The 26,445-nt window shown below is 41.7% G+C and overlaps 1 protein-coding gene across 6 annotated transcripts in view; it reads left to right on the top strand.

The window, feature by feature from the left end:
• The window catches only part of Nrg (Neuroglian), a 434,360-nt gene that overhangs the window by 312,919 nt on the left and 94,996 nt on the right, over positions 1-26,445 (top strand). For all 6 annotated transcript variants that reach the window (XR_011392382.1, XM_070088294.1, XM_070088293.1 and 3 more), the window contains 6 exons: positions 3,616-3,774; positions 4,137-4,351; positions 6,839-7,029; positions 7,207-7,386; positions 7,658-7,895; positions 25,972-26,090. Coding sequence is in view for 5 of the 6 variants with exons in the window: in XM_070088294.1 (XP_069944395.1) it covers positions 3,616-3,774; positions 4,137-4,351; positions 6,839-7,029; positions 7,207-7,386; positions 7,658-7,895; positions 25,972-26,090 (1,102 nt within the window). In the remaining variant the exon portion in view is untranslated. The remainder of the gene's footprint in view (positions 1-3,615; positions 3,775-4,136; positions 4,352-6,838; positions 7,030-7,206; positions 7,387-7,657; positions 7,896-25,971; positions 26,091-26,445) is intronic.

Below are 26,445 nucleotides of genomic sequence, written 5' to 3' on the forward strand. Positions count from 1 at the left end.
ACTGTGTTGTCCAGCACATTCCTCTTTACTTTTGTATAACATTGAAGAAATGATTCCCAGTGTGTCTTATAGAGACTGCACATTTAGTTTACAACACTGATCCATCATTCTGGATTTCTTCCTGGGAAAGAATATTTTTTGGCCATATCTATGCACAGATTACCAATATTTTGTACTCTTATGTTATTATCATGTATTTTTTTTTTTTTTTTTTTAAGTTTTCGAAAGATGTAGAATAAAGGGTGACATTGTTGTAGTTGATGAATAGGTTTAAAGGGGATATTAGTATTGCTGAGTCAACCTGGAAATAAAAAAAAATTATAGATGTATTGTATAAGTAATCTCTGTACTGTCATTGCATCCTTTAAACCTTATTACCTAATAAAATATACCCAGCGGCAAAATAAAAGATGGGGGGGGGAGGGGAGTTATACATTTAAATGGCTTCAGGAAGAAATTCAAATAATTTTCCTTTTAGGCTTATTTTTTATCTACTTCTCTGAAGCTGTGGGTCCCCCACAGTTTACACTAGATTGTTATGCAGAAAGTGGGATTCCCTGGGGCCTATGGCCCTTGTCTAAGGGCCAAGGTAAAAGTTACTCGAACCTCATGCAGAAACAGGCCACCCAGGGCTATCCTAGTCAAAACAGAAAGAGCTAAACCCACATTTATTACTTAAGTAGGTTGGTTATCAGAGGGTTAGGCAAAATTCCTAGTTAGAAAAATATACATTTATCATTAACAACATATACACACACTAGAAAAGCCACCCCAGCATTTCTCTTAGCCTAAATACCCAAATAAAGGTACATAAAGAGTCGGTGGCTGGAGAGTCAATGCAAAGCAAAGACACACACATACCTATGGGGTCGACCTAGCAGATGCCGTCCCCTACTCCCATCTCGTCCAATTTCATCAGTCCTCGCTCATCCCACAGAGCCCTGTCCATATCAGAGCCCAGGTGAACGTGCTGGTAAACAATAATAGAGCCTATGGCTTGAGCTGGCTAAACAGGAGTACAAAACTACAAAACTTAGCTTAAATGCATGGCGTCTCAGATGCCAGTCTTCTCTCCATGCTGCTTCCACGTGACTTCTCCCAAGCCATGCTTACCTACTAACCAAAACAAATTGGAAAATATATCCCGGCAAGATTTCTTTACATTTACAGTTAAAGTACTTTACAGTACCTCTAAATGCACAGTATGAATTATAAAATTAGGCTTTACAATTATAACATCATTCATACTATTATGGCCACTCCTCCACTATATATATATTACAATGCAATGCAGAATCCTGCATAACAATTGAAAACTGAAAAAAGTTTAGATTTAGAAAAGAAACTGGTGGACACTGGTTGAAAGATAAGGGTTACAGATTAATGGAGGTTACTATATAGCCATTTGAAAATATTTGTTTTATATAGGCTTCTAGGCATAGGTTTGATAGTTAAAAGTGAGAGTATAAATATTAATCTTTTTCTGTAGCTTCTTTTATTTTTACGATTGTTATTTTGTCTAAACAATTGATGCCACTGACAGTTGATGTGAGGTTCAGTGGAGTTGGGGTTGGTACATTTAGAGAATGTCAGAGAAGGTGCAGGAATATCATATATGGGAAAGATGGTAGGGGTTGGAGGGTTAGATGAAAGATTGTTGCTGAGGCATATTTTTTACCCATATTAATTCTAAGGTGATTAATGTTATGGTATACAGCAACCCATTCTTATGCCAGCCATCTCCCACCAAGGTAGGGTGACCCAATAAAGAAGAAAACACTTTCACTATCACTCGCTCAATCTCTGTCTTGCCAGAAGCACACTGACATTACATTTCAGATGATCCACCAAACATCATCATCCTCACCCCTCCAGAGTGTAGGCACTGTATTTCCCACCTCCAGGACTCAAGGTTACCTAACCATTTTCCCTGATTTATGTAACCTAATTTTATCCAAACCTAACTCAACTCAGTCTAACTTAACCTTAATTAGCTTAACACATTTTAAAATAAAGAAAACAGTATTTGAGGATGAACTAGAAATATTTAGAAACTGGTTGAGCATAACATAAAAAAATTAATGTACCAGTACAACACAGCTTTACCGGCAGTGGATGGTCCATCACCTCTTTTAGTCAGGATAAAATTATGAAACTAGTTTACTGGGCAGCTACATCTGGCATTGTATATAGTGTATGCCCACTTACATTGTTTACATTGCAGTTGGTGGTGATCCCTTGATTTTGCTAACAATTAACCCTGGTTATGGCTAGAGTTCATAGCTATACAAGTAACTTGTCAACAGCTATGGCTATTGATAAGTTAACCTGACTTGTCAGGTGAATACACAAATAACCCACACATAGCAGAGAGAAGTTCCTCTCTCTCCTATGTGTAGATTATTTTTTATTGTTCCGGTCACAGTATTGTGCCCCCCCCCTTTTTTTTTTTTTTTTTTTTTTTTTTTTTTTTTTTTTTTTGACTGGTGAATTTATCAGAGGGTTAGAACTATGTTCCTTTGTGACAGAACATGAGGTAATGAATTTGTATTTGATTCATGAAAAGTTACACAGGAAAGATCAAAGCATTTGAACAACTTGGCTTTTATTTAAAAAGGTAAGACAAGAATGTGTCATAGCAGTAGCCCTTCATCCAAAATTCCTGTGACTTCAACCCAAGTACCTCCCCGTAACATCATAGATCGATTATGAAACAGTCAACTATTAAACAAACAGTAATTCTGACAATGCCCAACTTCCCAACTTTTGTGGCTATGGTTCCAGCAAAATTTTAAAATTTACCACTTTGGGAGCAGTAATGTACTGTAAGTACAGTAATAAATAAACCCATTTCATTTTTCTTAATGTTTAACTAAAGTTTCCAGCAGACTATGGAGGTCAGAGATTTTTTTTTTTTTTTTTTAACAAGTCGGCCGTCTCCCACCGAGGCAGGGTGACCCAAAAAGAAGGAAAATCCCCCCAAAAGAAAATACTTTCATCATCATTCAACACTTTCACCTCACTCACACATAATCACTGTTTTTGCAGAGGTGCTCAGAATACAACAGTTTAGAAGCATATACGTATAAAGATACACAACATATCCCTCCAAACTACCAATATCCCAAACCCCTCCTTTAAAGTGCAGGCATTGTACTTCCCATTGCCAGAACTCAAGTCTGGCTATATAAAAATAACCAGTTTCCCTGAATCCCTTCACTAAATATTACCCTGTTCACACTCCAACAGCTCATCAGGTCCCAAATACCATTCATGTCCATTCACTCCTATCTAACACACTCATGCATGCTTGCTGGAAGTCCAAGCCCCTCACCCACAAAACCTCCTTTACCCCCTCCCTCCAACCTTTTCGAGGATGACCTCTGTTGGTTCAGCAGAATTAATATACCAGCAAAGCCTAGGTGCCAAGGGTGCTGGACAATCTGTGTTGTACCTGTACTTAAATGAGAATGGGTTGTATTCAAATAAGAAAAGTCTGAACTGGGACATTACTAAAGTCTTAGCTAGAAGAGAATGGGTAAATAATACTAATTTATAGTGTAAATCAACTCTAATATAAATATATCCTTGAAATACTTTTAAATAACTCTCCAGAGATGTTTCGTTTACGGATGCCGGTGATTATACTTGTTTTGCGGAGAATAAATTTGGGCATCAGAGGGCAGCTGGATCGCTTGTGGTGAAGGAACGCACTCGGATAACGGATTCACCTCAAGATTATGAAGTTCCTGCTGGTCAAACTGCTACGTTCAGGTATGCTATATTTTGTGTTAGATTTAATGAAAGTTTTTGTGTCGTAATTTATTCATTTACATACAGTACTTTCAAAAACCACATGCTAAAGCTATTATTATTGAATTCATGGAGAATGAAAGGCAGTCAAGTTTGATTCAAAGCAGGGGAGGTCAGGTCCACTTTCTTGGATCAAGATCCTTTTATTGGTATAAGCTTAAATTTTATTATTGATCTTTCTTTCATATACTGATCATTGTGTATGGATGTTAAACCTATAAATAGTGTTTTAGCTTTACCATCAATATAGTTTCTATTTTGTGTTCTTGTTTTTTTTATAAACATGAAGTGCTGATGTGCATTTTTTTTTTTATCTTCCACAGGTGCAATGCTGTAACTGATAATGATCTGGAGCTCAGTATTGAGTGGCTTACTGATGGCAAACTTATTGATTTTGAGCAAGAACCACGATTTGTGCAGCAGTCTGATTTCTCCCTGAGTATTACAAAGACTACTGAATTGGATTCTGGGGTTTACACTTGTGTTGCCTCAACAGATCTAGATAAGGTTACAGCTTCAGCCACACTTATTGTCCAAGGTAATTTGGTGCACCAAAGTTAGGTGATTTAAAGTGGAAAGTACAGTGTCTGCACTCTAAAATACAGGAATCAAGGGTCTAAGAAAATTTTAAAGTTGGGTTATCACAAGTATATATCAAAGATATAGAAAGACACAACAGGGTATAAGGGTTTAAATTCAAGAATGATGAACATTAGAATATAACTGGGATGCAAGAAATTGGTCCTGGAGGTGGAAAGTACAGTGTCTGCATTCTAAAGGAGGGATAGAGATAGTTGCTGTTTGGAGGGACATTTGAACCTTTGTATCTGTGCACCACTGGCAAGGCAGTGGTGTGAAAATGTCTCTTTTTCGAGTCACCCTACCTCAGTGGGAGATGGCCAGTGTTTTAAAAAACAAACTAACACACTGACCATCTCCCTCCATCATTCACACTATCACTGTCTTGCCAGAGGCATGTAGACATGACTGATCAGATGTCCCTCCAAACAGCAACTATCTCTATCCCTCCTTTAGAATGCAGGCACTGTACTTCCCACCTCCAGAACCAGTTTCTTGCAGCCCAGTTATATTCTAGTGTTCATCATTCTTGAATTTAAATCCTTATACCCTGTCTTGTCTTTCTATATTTTTGATATACAGCCTCTCCTCACATAGCGACATACTTGTTTACCAACGACTTGTACTTATGACGGGCTCTCTGATCAGTATGCATACCTAAACAATGTATATTAGAACTGATTTCCTCTATTCTGTTTATTACAATATACAGTATACTACTGTATAAACATTTTAAAATATACCAGAAATGTTATAAATGGTTGTCATGTAGGGGGGTATTGAAATGTACGGATAATCGGGGAATAACGGAGTAAGGGGAGTAAGGCAGGAGAGTCCAAGTCGAGTGATTAGCGGCGAGCGGTAGGTATTGTGACAGGTCACTGTTGACTACACCTTCACCTCTCATTACTCTACCCACCACACTACTCACTCTCTCACTAATTGAAATAAAAATAAATGAATAAATAAGTAAATAACAGGGACAGTGAATATTACTATTCTACTCAAACACAGTTTATTATTAAGTCTTTGTACAATAATATATTTGGGAACAGGAGTACATTATTGTGTTTAGATAAATGGGATGGTATATATAAGCAGTGAGACAGGGAATCCAATCAACTTGACGAAAATGAATATAACTTACAATGTAGTTCAGAGGACAGTTCACCACAGGAACTAAGCCACAGGTCCCAAGACCTACACAGCACGAGTACTGCTCCAAGCCAGTACTCTGCCCAATGTTTCCAACAGTCTCCTCCATAGACTTCAGCAGTCTTCTCCCGAGCTCTGCACCCCAGCAGCAGCTCCTCTTGAATCTCCTGCTCAGAGCTCTGCACACAGCAGCAGCTCCTCTTGAATCTCCTGCTCAGAGCTCTGCACACAGCAGCAGCTCTGCTCGAAGTCGCTCTGCTCAGAGCTTTGCACACAGCAGCAGGTCCGCTCGAAGTCTCTCGATCATGCTGTTCTTTGGGCTTATATGGTGGTCCAAGCACCCTCCACAATGGGGTGTGCATCACGTGTTACGACCTGACGCCGAGATCTGATGCCAGTGACGAACAAAGGAGCTGAGACTTAAGCCGAAAAGGCGTGGCTGATATCCATTTGCCAAGGCCAGGTGTGACCATATAATTAGGTCTCCCCAGCTGAATTACATCACATGGTGCAAAGGTGACATTAAAAAAATATCAAAGATGGTAGACACAAACCCATTACCATTGTAGTATGCTTCTCATTTAGTGATGAATTCGTTTACCAACGTAGTATAAGGAACGGAACTCCGTTAAGTGAGGAGAGGCTGTACTTGTGATAACCCAACCTTAAAATTTTCTTAGCCCCTGATGCCTGCATTTTAGTTGCAGTACATATGGAGGAAGGATTCTAACCCACTTCCCCACAGAATTGAAAGTAAATTTTACAAGGGCAAGAACTATTACAAATTCAGAAAACTTAGACGAGTGCATACACACTGTACATATGCATTCGTAAGCATGTAGAGTATACTGGATGTTAGTACTAGTTGCAGGATTCGCCTGCCATCTGATATGTTTGAGGCAAACAAAAAAGAGTAGCAGTGCTGTCAGAGTGTAAAGCATTTAACAAGTTTGTCTACCAGTCTACTGCCCACAGTTACTTAAAAAGTACTGTATATAGCAGTCAGATACTAGCAAAATTGATTGATAATTTATGAAACCAGGAGCAGGTTCAGAGCTAGTTTTGCCCCCTAATATCTATGAAGGGACTGTGGAGGAACCGGATAGCCAGATTTCGGTTGTAGCTCTATGAGCCAAATTAAAATAAAAATAATGTACAGTTACTCTTCTTAGATGAGAAGTGACTGATAACTAAAAAAAATAGAGTATCACAACAGTTATTATTATTGATGTTGAAGCATCTTTCTGTAACTATCGTTTGTCAAATGACTTTTTATTCTGTTACTCTTCAGATGTTCCAAACCGTCCCCAGTTGCTGTTACCAGTGATTTGCAATGATCGTGATGCAAGTTTTGAGTGGCAGCCTATGGGTGACAACCGAGCTCCTATCTTGGGTTATGTTATTCAGTATAATACAAGCTTCATACCTGATACCTGGGAGAATGCTTATGACTCTGTTCCTGCCACCAGCACCAGGTTTAATGTGAGCATAAAATTAATAGAGCATTTTTTGTTTTGTATAAACTTGTATGATATGTTCAGTGTGTTTTTTAACATGTACTGGTCACCAGCAAAATTATTATTGTTCACAAATATCATTCATTAAGTTAGGTACTTGTTTCTAGATTTCAAATTGTAAAATAAGATTGTAAAATTTCAGATTAATTTAAGTCCATGGGCAAACTACACCTTTAGGGTAATTGCAAAGAATTCTATTGGTCCATCACAACCTTCTCAACACTCAGAGATGTGCACAACGCCACAAGATGTTCCCTATAAAAATCCAGATGGGGTTGAGGGTAAAGGCTCTTCTCCTCAGAACTTAGTAATTAAGTGGTCGGTAAGTATAGTAATGGTCATTTGAATCTTATTTTGATAATTTGAATCTGTTTTTCTCACAAGAAATTCAAAAATATACTAAAAATTCATTTTAAGTGTAATAGACAAAGTACTTAGGAAACTAATCTATATATAAACAATTAATTAGGGCATTTTGTTTTCTGTGGCTGTTATAATTTTGCATAAGTTGTTACTTTGGAGATGTAAGCTTCCAAATGTCTTTCAAAAGGATTACTTCATACCTACCCAAGATTTTCATTTTGTTCCTCTAGCCCATGCCAGAAATTGACCACAATGGTCCAGGATTCAAATATCGTGTGTACTGGAAGCGTGATGACATTGATAATGCCAAATGGCAGACTGAAGATGTTGTGGACTGGCAGCAGGATCATTATGTTATACCTAATCAACCCACATTCAAGCCATACAAAATCAAAGTAGAAGCTCATAATGATCGGGGCCAAGCACATGTAGCAGCTCCAGAAATTACTGGCTGGTCTGGTGAAGATGGTATGTATATATGCCATTTTTTGTTATTGGTCATTACTGTTAACTTTTATTTTTATCTCTTTCATCTGTATTTACTTTTGATAAATTTTGTTTATTGCACATGTTACAGTGGAACCTCAGTTTTCTTATGCCCCAGTTTTCGTAGGATTTGGTTTTCGACGATTTTTTCCATCTAAATTTTGTCCCAGTTTTTGTACATCACCTCGGTTTTCGTAGAGTTGACAGTGGTCCATACCAAACGCGTCCGCCTGCCCGCCCACGTCACTTAGCCACTCAAGCACCAAGTGACTCAGTCTGCCTTTGTTTATCGTTGAGTGAGCATCACCCCACCCATTCAGTTGAAACATTTTGTAATAATTGTGGCCAGAATGTGTCCAAGAGAAGGATTTTGAAGGGTTTCAGGCTGAGGCTGACCTTGACGACCCTACTTCTGTTGTGGAATCTATTGCCTATGGGGAAGTTCATGGGATTGGATGCAAGTGGCCAGGATGTGGAAGAGTTGGTGAACGACCACAGGGAAGAGCTGCAACACGTTCAACTGGAACAGCAACAGATTGCAGCAGAGGAGGAGGAAGAGAGAGGAGAGAATGTGCCTTCTTCAGTGATTAAGGACATGTGTGCAAAGTGGAGTGAGTTGCAAAGTTTTGTAGATTATTATTATTATAATTAAAAAGAAGCGCTAAACCACAAGGGCTATACAGCGTTGCAGGGCCGAAAGGAAGCGAGGGTATTAGGTGGTAAAAGGGAGATGTATGAGTAATAGGTTACGGAGAACAGCGGGGCAGTAGATGGTGAAAGGGTAGAGGGCAGCAAGAGATTGAGGTAGAAAGGGCTGGGGGGAGTGTGAAAGGTATCATCATCAGAGTTTGTGGAGTAAATCAGTCGTTGTCAAGAAGTCAGTGAGAGTCGGGATTAAAGGAGGGTCCATCAGCAAGAAGGGAAGGTAAAGATAGAGTAGTAGAGTGGAGATGACGTTGGAGGTAAATTCTGTGTGCTCGTCGATAGAGAGGGCAGTCTAACAGAATGTGGCTAATCGATACTGGAACTTGACACTTCTCACAGAGAGGAACAGGGTGCCTCTCCATGAGATACCCATGAGTAAGACGAGTGTGGCCAATGCGAAGGCGGAAGAGAGTAGTCTCCCAACCTCGGCACTGATGACAAGAAGGCGGCCAGTAACCTATGCTCGGTTTAATAGAATGAAGTTTGTTACCGAGTAGGGATGACCAACGTTGTTGCCAACAGGTGTGAAGGAGGGTAGCTATTAAAGCAAAATAGTCCGGAAATGGAACAACTCTATATGAAATTGGTAGGTCATGTACTGCTGACCGTGCAGCAGTGTCTGCCTGTTCATTGCCCTGTATGTCAACATGACCTGGGACCCAACAAAAAACAATATCTTTATGCTTGGCAGAGATACGGCTTAGCCAAAGTTGGATACGGAGAACTAGGGAGTGAGGTGTATCAAATTTCCGTATAGCCTGTAGAGCACTAAGGGAGTCTCAGACAACCACGAATGATGACACAGGCATAGATGCAATACGAATAATTGCTGCAAGAATGGCATACAATTCAGCAGTAAAAATGCTAGCCGAAGATAGTAAATGCTTTCGCACGACGCTATCTGGAAACACTGCTGCGAATCTGACGCCATCAGAAGACTTAGGGCCATCTGTGTACACTGCGATGGCATGAGAATGAGAGTGGAAGTGGTCAAGAAAAAGAGAGCGGGAAGCCACCGTAGGCAGTTGGGCTTTCGAGCAAGGGAATGAGAAAGAACAGACCCAAACAGCTGGAACTTCCCAGGGGGGTAGGGAAAAGTGAGATGCTACATGAACATATAAAGGTGGTAACTGAAGGGAAGGCAAGAGTGAATGTAGGCAAAGAGAGAAGGGACGGAGCAAACAGGGGCGGCGAACAAATAAAGAATGTCTACTAATATCAGTGACCAGTCTATAAGAACATAAGAAAGGAGGAACACTGCAGCAGACCTGTTGACCCATACTAGGCAGGTCCTTTACAATTCATGCCACTAACAAACATTTGACCAACCCAATTTTCAATGCTACCCAAGAAATAAGCTCTGATGTGCAAGTCCCACTCAAATCCAACCCCTCCCACTCATGTACTTATCCAACCTAAATTTGAAACTACCCAAAGTCCTAGCCTCAATAACCCAACTAGGTAGACTGTTCCACTCATCAACTACCCTATTTCCAAACCAATACTTTCCTATGTCCTTTCTAAATCTAAACTTATCTAATTTAAATCTATTACTGCAGGTTCTCTCTTGGAGAGATATCCTCAAGACCTTGTTAATATCCCCTTTATTAATACCTATCTTCCACTTATACACTTCAATCAGGTCTCCCCTCATTCTTCGTCTGACAAGTGAATGTAACTTAAGAGTCTTCAATCTTTCTTCATAAGGAAGATTTCTAATGCTATGTATTAATTTAGTCATCCTGCACTGAATGTTTTCTAACAAATTTATGTCCATTCTGTAATATGGAGACCAGAATTGAGCTGCATAATCTAGGTGAGGCCTTACTAATGATGTATAAAGCTGCAGTATAACCTCTGAACTTCTGTTGCTTTCACTTCTTGATATAAATCCCAGTAATCTATTTGCCTTATTACGTACGCTTAGGCATTGCTGTCTTGGTTTAAGGTTGCTGCTCACCATAATCCCCAAGTCCTTTTCGCAATCTGTATGGCTAAGTTCTACATTATTTAACTTACAAGTGCTAGGGTTATGGACACTCCCAAGCTTCAGAACCTTGCATTTATCTACATTGAACTGCATCTGCCACTTTTCTGACCAAGAGTAGGGTTTGTCTAAATCCTCCTGAGGTTCCCTAACATCTACGTTTGAATCAATTATCCTACCTATCTTTGTGTAATCGGCGAATTTGCTCATATCACTAGTAACACCCTCATCAAGATCATTGATATATATTATAAACAACAACGGGCCCAAGACTGATCCCTGTGGAACGCCACTTGTTACAGATCCCCACTCGGATTTAACCCCATTTATGGACACACTCTTCTTCCTGTCTGTGAGCCATGACTCGACCCACAAGAGCACTTTTCCCCCAATGCCATGAGCTGCCACTTTCTTTAACAGTCTTTGGTGCGGAACTCCATCAAAAGCCTTACTAAAATCTAAGTAAATAATATCAAATTCTTTACTGAAGAAAGTTAATAAATTAGTTAGACAAGACCGGCCTCTTGTGAATCCATGCTGAGTATCATTAATCAAGCTATGCTTATCGAGATGGCTTCTTATAATCTCAGCTATAATTGACTCTAGTAATTTGCCTACAATTGAGGTCAGGCTTATTGGGCGGTAATTTGACGGTAACGACTTGTCCCCTGTTTTAAAAATAGGAATTACATTAGCCATCTTCCACATATCAGACACTACACCTGTTTGAAGAGATAAATTAAAAATATTAGTTAATGGTTCACAGAGTTCCATTTTGCATTCCTTAAGAACCCTTGAAAAAACCTCATCAGGACCCGGTGACTTATTTTGCTTCAGTTGGTCTATTTGCTTCACAACCATTTCACTAGTGACTGTGATGTTACATAATTTTTCTTCTTCTGGCCCACTATAGAAATTAATTACTGGAATGTTATTAGTGTCTTCCTGCGTAAAAACCGAGAGAAAATAATTATTTAAAATCGAGCACATTTCATTCTCTTTGTCACTAAGATGCCCATAGTTATTTTTAAGGGGACCTATCTTATCTCTGACTTTTGTTCTATATACCTGGAAAAAACTTTTTGGTTTAGTTTTAGAATCCCTAGCAACTTTAATTTCATAGTCCCTTTTAGCTTTTCTTATCCCCTTTTTAATGTCCCTCTTAATGTCAATATACTGATTCATAAGATGACACTCACCTCTTTTGATACGCCTATAAATTCCTTTCTTATGCCCTAGTAGATATTTCAGCCTATTATTCATCCATTTTGGGTCATTTCTATTTGATCTAATTTCTTTATACGGAATAAACGTTCTTTGAGCCTCATGTATAGTGTTCAGAAAACTGTCATATTGATAGCTCTCTTCGTTACCCTAGTCAACAGATGATAAGTGTTCTCTAAGCCCATCGTAATCTGCTAAGCGAAAATCTGGGACTGTTACTGAGTTATCCCTACTATCATACTTCCACTCAATGCTAAATGTAATTGATTTGTGGTCGCTTGCACCCAGTTCCTCTGAAACTTCTAAATTATTAACAAGGGATTCATTGTTTGCCAGAACTAAGTCAAGCAGGTTATTACCCCTTGTAGGTTCTGTCACAAACTGCTTCAAAAAACAATCCTGAACTACTTCTAAGAAGTCGTATGATTCTAAATTCCCAGTCAAGAAATTCCAATCAATATGACTAAAGTTAGTCTCCTAGAATTACTACATTATCGTGCCTTGTGGCCCTAACAATTTCCTCCCATAGTAGTCTCCCCTGGTCCCTATCTAAGTTTGGGGGACAGTATATCACACCTAAAATTAATTTTTCATGCCCCTCTGAAAATTCTATCCAAACAGACTCTGTATGTGTTACTTCAGACTTAATACCCGTTTTTATGCAACAGTTCAAGCGATCTCGGACATACAATGCCACCCCACCCCCCTTCCCGACACTTCTATCTACTTGGAACACTTTAAAACCCTGAATGTGACATTCCGCAGGCATGTCCCGACTTTTTGAATTAAACCACGTTTCAGTTAAGGCAAATACATCAATGTTACCTGCACTAGCAACTAGTCTCAACTCGTCCATCTTATTCCTAGCACTGCGACTATTTGTGTAATATATATTTAAAGACCCTCCTCTCTCTTTACCCTTCCTGCTCCTTTCTGTTATTCCACTAAACCTATTACTGTCCTTGTCAATTTGTGCCACTGGCTTTCCAATATCTACCTCATTTTGCCTATTACTAGTTCTCCTAGTACTCATATTACTACACTGCGACTTGACTGTTTTCCCGCCAAAACCCATACCATTAACTATTCCTAGTTTAAAGACCTAACAGCTCCCTCCACTGCAGTTGCCAGTGCTCCCACCCCAGACCTAGATAAGTGAACCCCATCCCTGGCATACATGTTATTTCTGCCATAGAAGAGGTCCCAGTTGTCAATGAATGTTACCGCATTTTCCTTACAGTATTTGTCCAGACACCAATTGCCCTGGACAGGCATTCATTTCCAACTCCTCTCCTTGGCAAAATACCACATATGACAGGGTTCCCACCCTTCCTCCTAATTATTTCTATTGCTGACCTATACCTGCTAATCAGGTCTTCACTCCTACGTCTGCCAACATCGTTGCCACCAGCACTGAGACAGATAATAGGATTGCTCCCATTACCTCTCATGATGTCATCCAGACGGCTAACAATGTCCTCCATCCCAGCCCCAGGAAAGCAAACACTCTGTCTCCTACTCCTGTCCTTCAAGCAGAACGCCCTATCCATATACCACTTGGCTATCCCCAACAACAACAATATTCTTACCTTCCTTGGTGTCCATCGTCGTGACGTTCCCAGTAGTCGACTCACATTCGTCGGGTAGCACTGAGAATGTATTAGATGTTTCCACAACAGTTTCCACGGCAGTCTCTCTTTTCTTCATCGTTTCTACCTTTCCATTCGTCTTCTTGATCGTCAACTTCGTTCCCTGCTGTCCAGCCACTGACCAGTTTCCTTTCTTGACCTGAGGACTCAAAACAGGAGGACTACTACGAATCTTCTTGTTTTCCTCGATCAGTCGCCGAATCTTCATCTTCGCCATCCTCAATTCTTCCTGAAGTTGTTGGTAAAGTTGCTCGATGGAGGGCATCTTGCTTCAATTCGTAGAGAGCGCGCAAACAGGTCTTCACAGAGCTAAGTACACGTCACCACACTGACTAAGGAAGGATTGCGGAGATCGTGAGAGCGTACATAGTAGCGAAGGCAATGGGCATCACGGTGATCAGACAAGGATGGAACATTTGCTTCTGCATAGAGGCTCTCAACAGGGGAAGAGCGAAAAGCACCAAGGCATAAACGTAATCCTTGGTGATGGATGGGGTTAAGGCTAGAGAGAGTAGCAGGAGAGGCCGCTGAACGGATCTGGTCACCATAATCGAGTTTCGATAAAATGAGGGCTGAATGTAGGCGAAGGAGAGTTCGACGATCAGCTCCTTATGAAAGATGAGCAAGGGTTTTAAGAAGGTTCAGCCGGCTGTGACATGTTGCCTTCAGAGAGGTAATGTGAGGTTTCCAGGATAACCTATGGTCAAAGAGAAGGCCTAGAAACCTGAATGTATCACGTTCAGGGATACGGGAGCCATAGAGGTACAAAGGATGATCGGAGATGACACAGCATCTAGTGAAAGTAATTTGGTGAGTATTGGTACTGGAAAATTTAAACCCGTGTGTGGTGGCCCAATTGGAGACACGGTCGACCGCATGCTGGAGAGAAACTGTAATGAGGTGGCAGTCAGCGCCTGCACAAGCAATAGCGAAGTCATCTACATACAGTGATGACCAAATATTGGATGGAAGAACAGAGGCCAAATCATTTATAGCAAGGAGAAAAAGTGTTGTGCTCAGAACACATCCCTGAGGGACACCTTCAGCTTGGACAAAGTCCGGGGAGAGCACATTATTGACTCGAACATGGAAATGTCTGTCAGTTAAAAAGTTCTTAAGGAAGGATGGTAGATTGCCTCGGAGGCCTAAGGAGTGGGCTTGGGCCAAAATATTATACCTCCAAGTTGTGTCATATGCCTTCTCAAGGTTAAAAAATATGGCAATAACTGAGTGGTTATTCGCAAACTCATTGCGAACATACATATCCAAGCGTAGTAAGGGGTCTTTGAGGAAAGAAACGAGGGGCATAGATGGAGCCCTTGGGAAATACGGACCAGATGAGTGCCAATTTCAATGGCAACGTCAAGAGGGTTTGCTATATCAACACCGGCGACCCGTAGAACAGGAGCCGGGTCAGGAGAGTATTTACCACTCAGTTTCCTCACTTTTTTCCAGACTGCATTCATAGAGGAAGCAGAGGTGATGGTGGAAGCATAATCTCACCAGCAAGTGCATTTAGTGTCACGGATGACATGGCGAGTGACCACACGCTTCTGCTTAAAATCAAGAAGTCTCTCATCGGTTCTATTGTACCGGTACCTGCCCCATGCAGCGCGTTTCAAACGTACTGCACAAGCACAAGCAGGAGACCACCAAGGCATGCACTTCTGAGAATGCCTGCCTGAGGTTTGGGGTATAGAATGAGAAGCTGCAGTTAAAACTGATGTCGAAAAGAGGTGTAGGAGCTCATCAATGGAGGATGAAGAAGGAACCTCACTAAAAGCAGTGAGTTGCGAGTAAAGGTCCCAATTTGCCCGATCAAATTGCCAGCGAGGGCTACGGAAAGGTGGTGAATATGAAGGAGAAGTAAGAATGATTGGAAAATGATCGCTGTCATGTAAGTCCGGTAGAACAGACCAGGCGAAGTCTAGTGCAGTGGAGGAAGAGCAGATCGATAGATCGATACAAGAGAGAGTATGAGTACGAGGATCAAAATGGGTGGGAGTACCAGTATTTAAAACATGGAGGGGGTGAGAGGTGAGAAAAGCCTCTAACTGGATGCCACGGGAGTCACAATGAGACCCCCCCAGAGGAAATGATGGGCATTAAAATCGTCAAGTAACAGAAGTGGTGGTGGTAGAGATGAAACAAGAAAGGCAAAATCTGGGATAGAAAATGCCCGAGAAGGAGAGAGATATAAAGAACATATTGTAAACCACTTATTCAAGTGGATACGGGCTGCAGTGTAATGCAGCGAGGTATGGACAAATAGTTGACAGTACGGAATATCATTGCGTAGAAGAAGGGCACTTTCATTCAAGGTCCCATCTGAGAAAGGATCCGAAGAATACAATAAATTATAGCCTGAAATAGGTTGGAAAACAGCCGAGTGTAATTTTGGTTCTTGTAAGCAAACACCAACAGGGGAAAACCTGGAAAGCAACATCTGAAGCTCACCCCGATTACCCCTAAGGCCGCGGATATTCCACTGTAAATAGGCCATGATTGGCAACGAGGAAAATACAGTGGACCCCCGCATAGCGACTTTAATCCGTGCAAGAGGGCTGATTGTTATGCGAAATGTTCGGTATGCGAATGAATTTTCCCCATAAGAAATAATGGAAATCAAATTAATCCGTGCAAGACACCCAAAAGTATGAAAAAAAATTTTTTACCACATGAAATATACATTTTCCTACACACAAAGAGAAGGATACATGCACAATAGTAGAGTAGTACATGCACAATATATATTGTGCATGTACTACTCTACTAAATGAAGAATAAATGACACTTAACTTTATTGAAGATGCAGCAATGACTGATGAGACACTGTGTCCTGGGAGTGCCTTTTCCTCCTGAGTACTGTAGGTCCTGTTTGGCATTTTCTTCCAGAACAGGCCTTATCACACTGTGTATGCCACTACGATTCTTAAATCTCTCAAACCAACCTTTGCTGGCTTTAAATTCACCAATATGAGCACTAGTTCCAGGCATTTTTTCCTGTTCACCTGGGTGTTAGTCGACTGGTGTGGGTTGCATCCTGAGAGACAAGATTAAGGACCCCAATGGAAATAAGTTAGACAGTCTTCGATGACACTGACTTTTTTGGGTTATCCTGGGTGGCAAATCCTCTGGGGTTAATTGTTTCTTGGTATTCTCAATAAGCCACACCAACAACGGTGCTACAGCAGCAGCAGCTGACGGTGGTACAGCAGCAACAGACGATGCTACAGCAGCAACAGACGATGCTACAGCAGCAGCAGACGATGCTACAGCAGCAACAGACGATGCTACAGCAGCAGCAGACGATGCTACAGCAGCAGCAGACGGTACTACAGCAGCAGCAGGAGCTGACGGTGGTACAACAGCAGCAGCAGCTGACGGTGGTACAGCAGCAGCAGCAGCTGACGGTGGTACAACAGCAGCAGCAGCTGACGGTGGTACAGCAGCAGCAGCAGCTGACGGTGGTACAACAGCAGCAGCAGCTGTACCACCAATAGTAGCGATGGTTGATTGGGGTTTATTATACAACCTGGCCAGCTCGGAGACACGCACTCCACTTTCATACTTATCAATGATCTTTTTCTTCATCTCTATAGTAATTCTCACCCTTATTGCTGTAGGGTTGGCACTAGAAGCTTTCTTGGGGCCCATGGTCACTTATTTTCCAGAAAAAATCACCAAAAACACTGTAATAATACGAAATGTTCCGATTGTATGCTTGGATGTTACCGCGGAGGCTGGCTGGTAAACAATGCCACCGGCGGAACATGTGAGCGTGGCTCAGGCCGCACATTGGACGTGTCTCGGACGAAGAGCGGTGAGCGAGTTTTTGGGCGGTATGCGAGGCAAAATTTTTGCGAAAAAAAGCGAGCGGTATGTGGATTGTACGGTATGCGATGTGTGCGGTATGCGGGGGTCCACTGTACCAGGAATCTGTAGGGAAAGGCACCTATGGACTAGAGGGGTTGGAAAAGTCTGCGTGTGGTGGCATCGGCAGACGTTCAAGCAGCGAAGGAACAGAGCATTGCGAAGAATGGAGTTGTGGAGATGGAGGAGAGGGAAGAGAAGGAACAGGAGGTGGATCAGTGTCCATTGAAGGTTTAGTCTCTGCAGTATATTCTGAAATAGCGTCAAGTGTTTCTGAATTCAAAGATGTATGGGAGACAATATTGGAGATAGGAGGAGGAGGGTGTGTAAAGATTGGGACAGTAATGGACTGTTTTAAATTGAGGGGGGGGGGGGGGGGGGGGGGAGAAAGCGTCTTGGGAACTGGAGAAGAAGTGTGGGAGGGGACAGAAGAGGGAAAAACCTGGGAGGCGGCAGAAGAGGGAGAGACTCGGGAGGGGACTGGGGAGGGAGGCACAGAACGAGGAGGGGGTGAACCTCCACACTTGTAATAGAGCCAGTGAGAGGGGAAGAACCAGGTACAGAGACTGGAAAGGTAAAATGTGGGGGTAGGAGGGGGCAAGGAAGATTTGAGCAATGGGGATTTTTTGGACTTCTGAGAAGTAGAGGGGCGATTGATAGAAGGTGTCGTATGAAATCTTGTCGATACCGGGGCTTGTGAGTGAGAACTCGAAGAAGTCAGAACAGACTGAGGTGTTGAAGTAGGGACATCTGAGCCCAGGACAGCAGAAGAATTAGATACAGAAGTGACTATGGGAAGGGTAACAACAGAGGAGGCTGCAGAAGATGGGACCCCAGAAGTGGGGGGACGTTTTGAAACATGAGAATAAGAAACACGAGGTAGTCTCCCTTAGAAGTGGAGATGAGAAACTGCCATAGTATAAGGGAGACCTTCTTTGAGGCAACGGATTTCACGCTCATTTAAGTAGACTTGGCAACGGCGAGAGTACGAAGGGTGAGCCTCATGACAATTAAGGCAAGAGGGAGGTCGACTGCAAGACATATTAGAATGGTCGTCAGCTCCGTAGACTGGGCATTCAGCTATAGATCTGCAATATTTCGCTGGGTGACCAAAACACCAGCAATTTCTACACTGTTGCGGTGTAGGGATCACCTTTCGAACTTGTAACCGATGTCTCGCGACATAAACAGAGGACGGGAGTTCACGGCTGTCGCAAGTTAATCGAGCCACATTGCAAGGGTATCGTCTCCGCCCATGGGCAGGAAGGACATAAGTGTCTACTTTGAGGATTGGGAGATCCTGGAGTTCCAGCTGTTCAAGAATGTCATTGCCACATGTCTGGAAATTCTGTTGGAATATGGTATGGGGCAGAATGACAGTACCACTACAAGAATTGAGAGAAAGATGTTTTTCAATAGTGATAGGAGTAGTATCGATATGCGAAAGGAGAGAAAAATCATGAGCTTGGGTAGCATTCTGGACAGTGATGATGCGCATACCTCTCTTGAGAGCATGAAATGAAGTATCTCTACCAACATGGCGTAGGAGCGCTTTGCTAATACTATGGTCGGAAAGATAGGTAGAAGAAGAAGCCAGTCTTAAAGTAAAGAATTTAGTCCATTGTGTGGTGTGGAGAGGGAGTGCATGACATGTCGGTCTTTTCCAAGTAGAATGCGAAGGTAATGAAGTAACATCATCAAGATATTGTCGTTGGCATTTAGAAGTGGGGCCAGAGTTGGGACGGGCTGGCGATTCGAAAATTACCGCACCGTAAAGGGAGAGGCCGGAAGCATAGTCAAAGGAGGGTGGAGGTCAGACAAATCGGAGGAGTCAGTCGAGGCCCCAGTACCTGAAGCTGGTGATGAAACAGCACCAGCAAGAGGTACAGGGGCATCAGGAGTGTCCAAAGAGTTTTCAGAAAACGAGGCAGGGTCAGAACGGGGTGCAGTATCAGTAAGGGGCCCGGGGGTAGCAGGTTCGTGGATTAGGGCTTCCATGGTTAGGTTACTTCTTTCTTTTTGTTTTTAAGAAAATAAAAACAAAAAAAAAAGAAAAAGGGGGAACGGGGAGGAATAGTTCCTAGGAGGAATGAAAGGGCCAGAAATCACCCTCCGTGCCCAAGAGTACCTCAACACCGCAAGTAGTGCAGATGCGGCATGGAACCCGTGCCATGCCCTACCCTTCATGCCAGTAAACCAGCAATCCAGGATAGCAACCTCACATCTGCTGAGCTACCTCGGTGGACAAAAGAGAGGGAAGGCGGATATCCGCCACAAAGCATACCTCCTTTGGCCACCACCCCTGGAACCCGAAAGGCGGCCTCCAGAGATACACCCGTCGCCCGAAAGACACCCAAAGCCATTCCCTCCCGGAAGACCAGAGAGGGAACGGGATATCCCCAGGCGATCCAGATTCCATGGCAAACTACACCACCGCCAAGAATCTCAACGGAATGTGATTGACCCCAGTACCCTTCCCCCTACCTAGGAACCAGTAGGCCTGTGGGAAGAATCCCAAAGGCCAAAAAGAGGAAGGGAATAAGGGAGGGGTGGGGGGAGAGGAGGAGTAAAGGAAAAAGGGAGGATGGGATAGGGAAGGGGGGATTGGGGGGTAATTAGGTTCGGCTCAGACCAAGAGCCTCTTCACCATGCCAAGGAGCCCCCCTTGAAGAGGAAAGTTTTGTAGAGAAATATAACCCTAACAAAGCTGTTGCAAGCCATGTCTGCAACATGTTCAGTGACAGTGCCTTGTCCCATTTTAGGCAAATCTTAGAGACGCCAGAAACAGACCTCTCTGGACAGATTTTTTGTGTGACGGGTACAGTGACTCAAGCTGGTCCTAGTGCCAGTAAAAGACAAAGAAGGGAAGTAACCCCTGATAGGGCCTTGATACCTGAAGTCCTTATTGAAGGGGATTTCCCTTCCAAACAATAACCTCTCCTCCCTCTCCCCTCCTCGCTGTCTTCCATACGCCAACAAGAGTCTTCAGTGAAGGTAAAAGTGATGTTAAATATTCATTTATCCATTTCATTAGTCATTTATATTTATTTCTCATTGTTTTCTGTATGTAAAATTACAGTTATTCTTTATGAAATGTATTTTTTGTTAATATTTTTGGGAGTCTGGAACGAATTAATTGGATTTACATTATTTCTTATGGGAAACATGGCTTCAGTTTTCGTATCATTTGGTTTTCGTCAAACTTTCTGGAACAAATTAATCACGAAAACTGAGGTTCCACTGTATTAACATGCTTTGATTTTAGTTATCAAAAATTAGGCATCTATGACATGGGCATCTTTGTGTAAAAATCTGCTTGAGTTTTTTTTAGTCTTGTTTCCACCTTTTAATTTCCAGTGACTGATATGAAGTAGCCATCATCTATTTTTTTAATCTTTATATGTAGTCTACTCCTGTGTGCTGCTGATTACTTACGTGTGAGCGTGTTTGATAGGAGTGAATGGAGACAAATGGTTTTTAATACTTGACGTGCTGTTGGAGTGTGAGCAAAGTAACATTTATGAAGGGGTTCAGGGAAACTGGCAGGCCGGACTTGAGTCCTGGAGATGGGAAGTACAGTGCCTGCACTCTGAAGGAGGGGTGTTAATGTTGCAGTTTAAAAACTGTAGTGTAAAGCACCCTTCTGGCAAGACAGTGATGGAGTGAATGATGGTGAAAGTTTTTCTTTTTCGGGCCACCCTGCCTTGGTGGGAATCGGCCAGTGTGATAAAAAAAAAAAAAGACAGATGTGGAATTATTATTCCTTTTCTGATTTCCTGGTTTTTGCTTTGATATTTCCTTTACCCGAGGTGGTATTCTCTCTCTCTCTCCCCCCATCTCCCAGTTTCATTAATTCTATTTAGTTGACTGGGATAGTTCAACCATTTGTAATTGTAATTCACTATTTGTAATTGGCTATTTGAGCTTGCAACTGAACTCCAATTCTTAGTTTCACCTCTTAACCTCTGACCAACTGATGTAATAGAGGTCCTCTACTCACTACTTGTAATCTTATTTGTGGTTACAGGAGTCAAGTCTCAGTGCCTGGTCTTATCTCTTTGCCAGATTCACTCCCTCTTAGCCTTGTGGGCTCTATCATACATGCTGTTAAAACTGTGTGTGGATCCTCTACCACTACCTCTACCACTTTTTCATAGATATTATTCTACCTTTCAAATATTCCTCTTAAGTATAATACCCATAAAGCTGGACTGCAGGAGTAGGGAAAAACTCTTGAAACCAGCCAAAGGTGTATAAAAGGTAAAGGTATACCCTTTTTCTTTTTTTTCAACAAGTTGGCATACCATTGATACTATTAAATGATGACAAATTCTTGTACACTAGAGAATAGCTGTAGTATATGTATGGTGTAAGTGTGTCTATAAAAGGAGGCAGGGGCAGAGGTATGCAAACAGTGCTGAGTAGTCCTATCTCACAAACATGCTTACTTATCTGTTACAAAAGTTATGCACAGTATAACAACCAAACTGATGCAGTGTATATGAAATTGATATTATTATTATTATTATTAATTATTAACACTGGCCGATTCCCACCAAGGCAGGGTGGCCCGAAAAAGAAAAACTCTCACCATTACTCACTCCACTGTCTTGCCAGAAGGGTGCTTTACACTACAGTTTTTAAACTGCAACAACAACACCCCTCCTTCAGAGTGCAGGCACTGTACTTCCCATTTCCAGGACTCAAGTCTGGCCTGCCGGTTTCCCTGAATCCCTTCATAAATGTTACTTTGCTCACACTCTAACAGCACATCAAGTATTAAAAACCATTTGTCTCCATTCACTCCTATCAAACACGCTCATGCATGCCTGCTGGAAGTCCAAGCCCCTCGCACACAAAACCTCCTTTACCCCCTCCCTCCAACCTTTCCTAGGCCGACCCCTACCCCGCTTTCCTTCCACTACAGACTGATACACTCTTGAAATCATTCTGTTTCGCTCCATTCTCTCTACATGTCCGAACCACCTCAACAACCCTTTCTTAGCCCTCTGGACAACAGTTTTGGTAATCCCGCACCTCCTCCTATCTTCCAAACTATGAATTCTTTGCATTATATTCACACCACACATTGCCCTCAGATATGACATCTCCACTGCCTCCAGCCTTCTCTTCGCTGCAATATTCATCACCCATGCTTCACACCCATATAAGAGCGTTGGTAAAACTATATTCTCATACATTCCCCTCTTTGGCTCCAAGGACAAAGTTCTTTGTCTCCACAGACTCCTAAGTGCACCGCTCACCCTTTTCCTCGCATCAGTTCTATGATTCACCTCATCTTTCATAGACCCATCCGCTGACACGTCCACTCCCAAATATCTGAATACATTCACCTCCTCCATACTCTCTCCCTCCAATCTGATATCCAATCTTTCATCACCTAATCTTTTTGTTATCCTCATAACCTTTCTCGTTCCTGTATTCACTTTCAATTTTCTTCTTTTGCATACGCTACCAAATTCATCCACCAACCTCTGCAACTTCTCTTCAGAATCTCCCAAGAGCACAGTGTCATCAGCAAAGAGCAACTGTGACAACTCCCACTTTATGTGTGATTCTTCATCTTTTAACTCCACGCCTCTTGCCAAGACACTCGCATTTACTTCTCTTACAACCCCATCTATAAATATATTAAACAACCAAGGTGACACCACACATCCTTGTCTAAGGCCTACTTTTACTGGGAAATAATCTCCCTCTTTCCTACATACTTTAACTTGAGCCTCACTATCCTCGTAAATACTCTTCACTGCTTTCAGTAACCTACCTCCTACACCATACACCTGCAACATCTGCCACATTGCCCCCCTATCCACCCTGTCATACGCCTTTTCCAAATCCATAAATGCCACAAAAACCTCTTTAGCCTTATCTAAATACTGTTCACTTATATGTTTCACTGTAAACACCTGGTCCACACACCCCCTACCTTTCCTAAAGCCTCCTTGTTCATCTGCTATCCTATTCTCCGTCTTACTCTTAATTCTTTCAATAATAACTCTACCATACACTTTACCAGGTGTACTCAACAGACTTCTCCCCCTATAATTTTTGCACTTTCTTTTGTCCCGTTTGCTTTTATACAAAGGAACTATGCATGCTCTCTGCCAATCCCTAGGTACCTTACCCTCTTCCATTCATTTATTAAATAATTGCACCAACCACTCCAAAACTATATCCCCACCTGCTTTTAACATTTCTATCTTTATCCCATCAATCCCGGCTGCCTTACCCCCTTTCATTTTACCTACTGCCTCACGAACTTCCCCCCACACTTACAACTGGCTCTTCCTCACTCCTACAAGATGTTATTCCTCCTTGCCCTATGCACGAAATCACAGGTTCCCTATCTTCGTCAACATTTAACAATTCCTCAAAATATTCCCTCCATCTTCCCAATACCTCTAACTCTCCATTTAATAATTCTCCTCTCCTATTTTTAACTGACAAATCCATTTGTTCTCTAGGCTTCCTTGACTTGTTAATCTCACTCCAAATTATTATTATTATAATCAAAAAAGAAGCGCTAAGCCACAAGGGCTATACAGCCTCACTCCAAAACTTTTTCTTATTTTCAAGAAAATTTGTTGATAACATCTCACCCACTCTCTCATTTGCTCTCTTTTTACATTGCTTCACCACTCTCTTAACCTCTCTCTTTTTCTCCATATACTCTTCCCTCCTTGCATCACTTCTACTTTGTAAAAACTTCTCATATGCTAACTTTTTTTCCCTTACTACTCTCTTTACATCATCATTCCACCAATCGCTCCTCTTCGTGTAACCACAAACTTCTGCTGAACACTAACAGTACATTTTTAAACCTACCCCATACCTCTTCGACCCCATTGCCTTTGCTCTCATTAGCCCTTCTATCCTCCAATAGCTGTTAATATCTCACCTTAACTGCCTCCTCTTTTAGTTTATAAACCTTCACCTCTCTCTTCCCTGATGCTTCTATTCTACTTGTATCACATCTACCTTTTACTCTCAGTGTAGCTACAACTAAAAAGTGATCTGATATATCTGTGGCCCCTCTATAAACATGTACATCCTGAAGTCTACTCAACAGTCTTTTATCTACCAATACATAATCCAACAAACTACTGTCATTTTGCCCTACATCATATCTTGTATACTTATTTATCCTCTTTTTCTTAAAATATGTATTACCTATAACTAAACCCCTTTCTATACCAAGTTCAATCAAAGGGCTCCCATTATCATTTACACCTGGCACCCCAAACTTACCTACCACACCCTCTCTAAAAGTTTCTCCTACTTTAGCATTCAGGTCCCCTACCACAATTACTCTCTCACTTGGTTCAAAGGGTCCTATACATGTACATTCACTTAACATCTCCCAAAATCTCTCTCTCTCCTCTACATTCCTTTCTCCAGGTGCATACACGCTTATTATGACCCACTTTTCGCATCCAACCTTTACTTTAATCCACATAATTCTTGAATTTACACATTCATATTCTCTTTTCTCCTTCCATAACTGATCCTTCAACATTACTACTACCCCTTCCTTAGCTCTAACTCTCTCAGATACTCCAGATTTAATCCCATTTATGTCCCCCACCGAAACTCCCCTACCCCCTTCAGCTTTGTTTCGCTTAGGGCCAGGACATCCAACTTCTTTTCATTCATAACATCAGTAATCATCTGTTTCTTGTCATCCGCACTACATCCACGCACATTCAAGCATCCCAGTTTTATAAAGTTTTTCTTCTTCTCTTTTGAAGTAAATGTCTACAGGGGAAGGGGTTACTAGCCCATCGCTCCCGGCATTTTAGTCGCCTCATACGACACGCATGGCTTATGGAGGAAAGATTCTTTTCCACTTCCCCATGGACAATAGAAGAAATGAAGAACAAGAGCTATTTAGAAAAAGGAGAAAAACCTAGATGTATGTATATATATATATGCATGTGCCTGTCTGTGAAGTGTGACCAAAGTGTAAGTAGGAGTAGCAAGATATCCCTGTTATCTAGCGTGTTTATGAGACAGAAAAAGAAACCAGCAATCCTACCATCATGCAAAACAGTTACAGGTTTCTGTTTCACAGTCATCTGGCAGGATGGTAGTACCTCCCTGGGCAGTTGCTGTCTGCCAACCTCTATTTTTTTCTATTTTCACCATGATTATGCAGAGGTAAGCAGAGAATATGTAAATATGGATGTCTCACCATTTAAGCAGCCAAAGTTCAAGAGTAAAGTGGTGTGGTCAAGTGCTAGATCTCACTATCCACAGAGTCAAACAGATATTGCAGTTACACACCACATATTCATACTTGCTTACTCTTACTTGTATATGAAAAAATTTCATCTCGAATCAAGGAAGTGTATGCTAGTAATAAATTTAACTATTAGATATGTCTAATTAGCTATTTTAGTTTCTGAGGGGAGAATAGGGGGTTAGACTCAAGATCTTGGTCTCACCTCCTAACTTAATACGAACTGCATTATCTTGTGCAACATTTAAAATGAAAGTATTCTGTTAATAGCTATAAAACAAGGGTCCCTTTCATTATCAGATTTGTTTTCTATCTATTGTAAAACATGTAATCACAGCTTTAATATATTTTGAACAGTTCCGATAGAAGCTCCAAGGAATTTGACTCTGCTTGATCTGAAGGATGCAACTACTGCACTCTTGTCTTGGGAACCCGTTTCAAATGAATCTATCCGAGGACACTTCAAGGGATACAAAGTGAGTATGATTTTCTAGAAAGAATAGATCTTAATTGCTGTTAAGTAATGTTATGACCGCGGGTTCAATCCCGGCCGGGGGTATGGTTTATGATGGAGTTTGTTTTCATTAAAAGATCATTGTCGTATGGGAAATTTAGCAATGCTGTATATTCTTGAATTTAATTTGGAGCGAAACAGAATAACTTCAAGAGTGTATCAGTCTGTAGTGGAAGGAAGGCGGGGTAGGGGTCGGCCTAGGAAAGGTTGGAGGGAGGGGGTAAAGGAGGTTTTGTGTGCGAGGGGCTTGGACTTCCAGCAGGCATGTGTGAGCGTGTTTAATAGGAGTGAATGGAGACAAATGGTTTTTAATACTT

Source organism: Cherax quadricarinatus, chromosome 24 (genome assembly GCF_038502225.1).
Source record: "Cherax quadricarinatus isolate ZL_2023a chromosome 24, ASM3850222v1, whole genome shotgun sequence".
Taxonomy (NCBI): Eukaryota; Metazoa; Arthropoda; class Malacostraca; order Decapoda; family Parastacidae; genus Cherax; species Cherax quadricarinatus.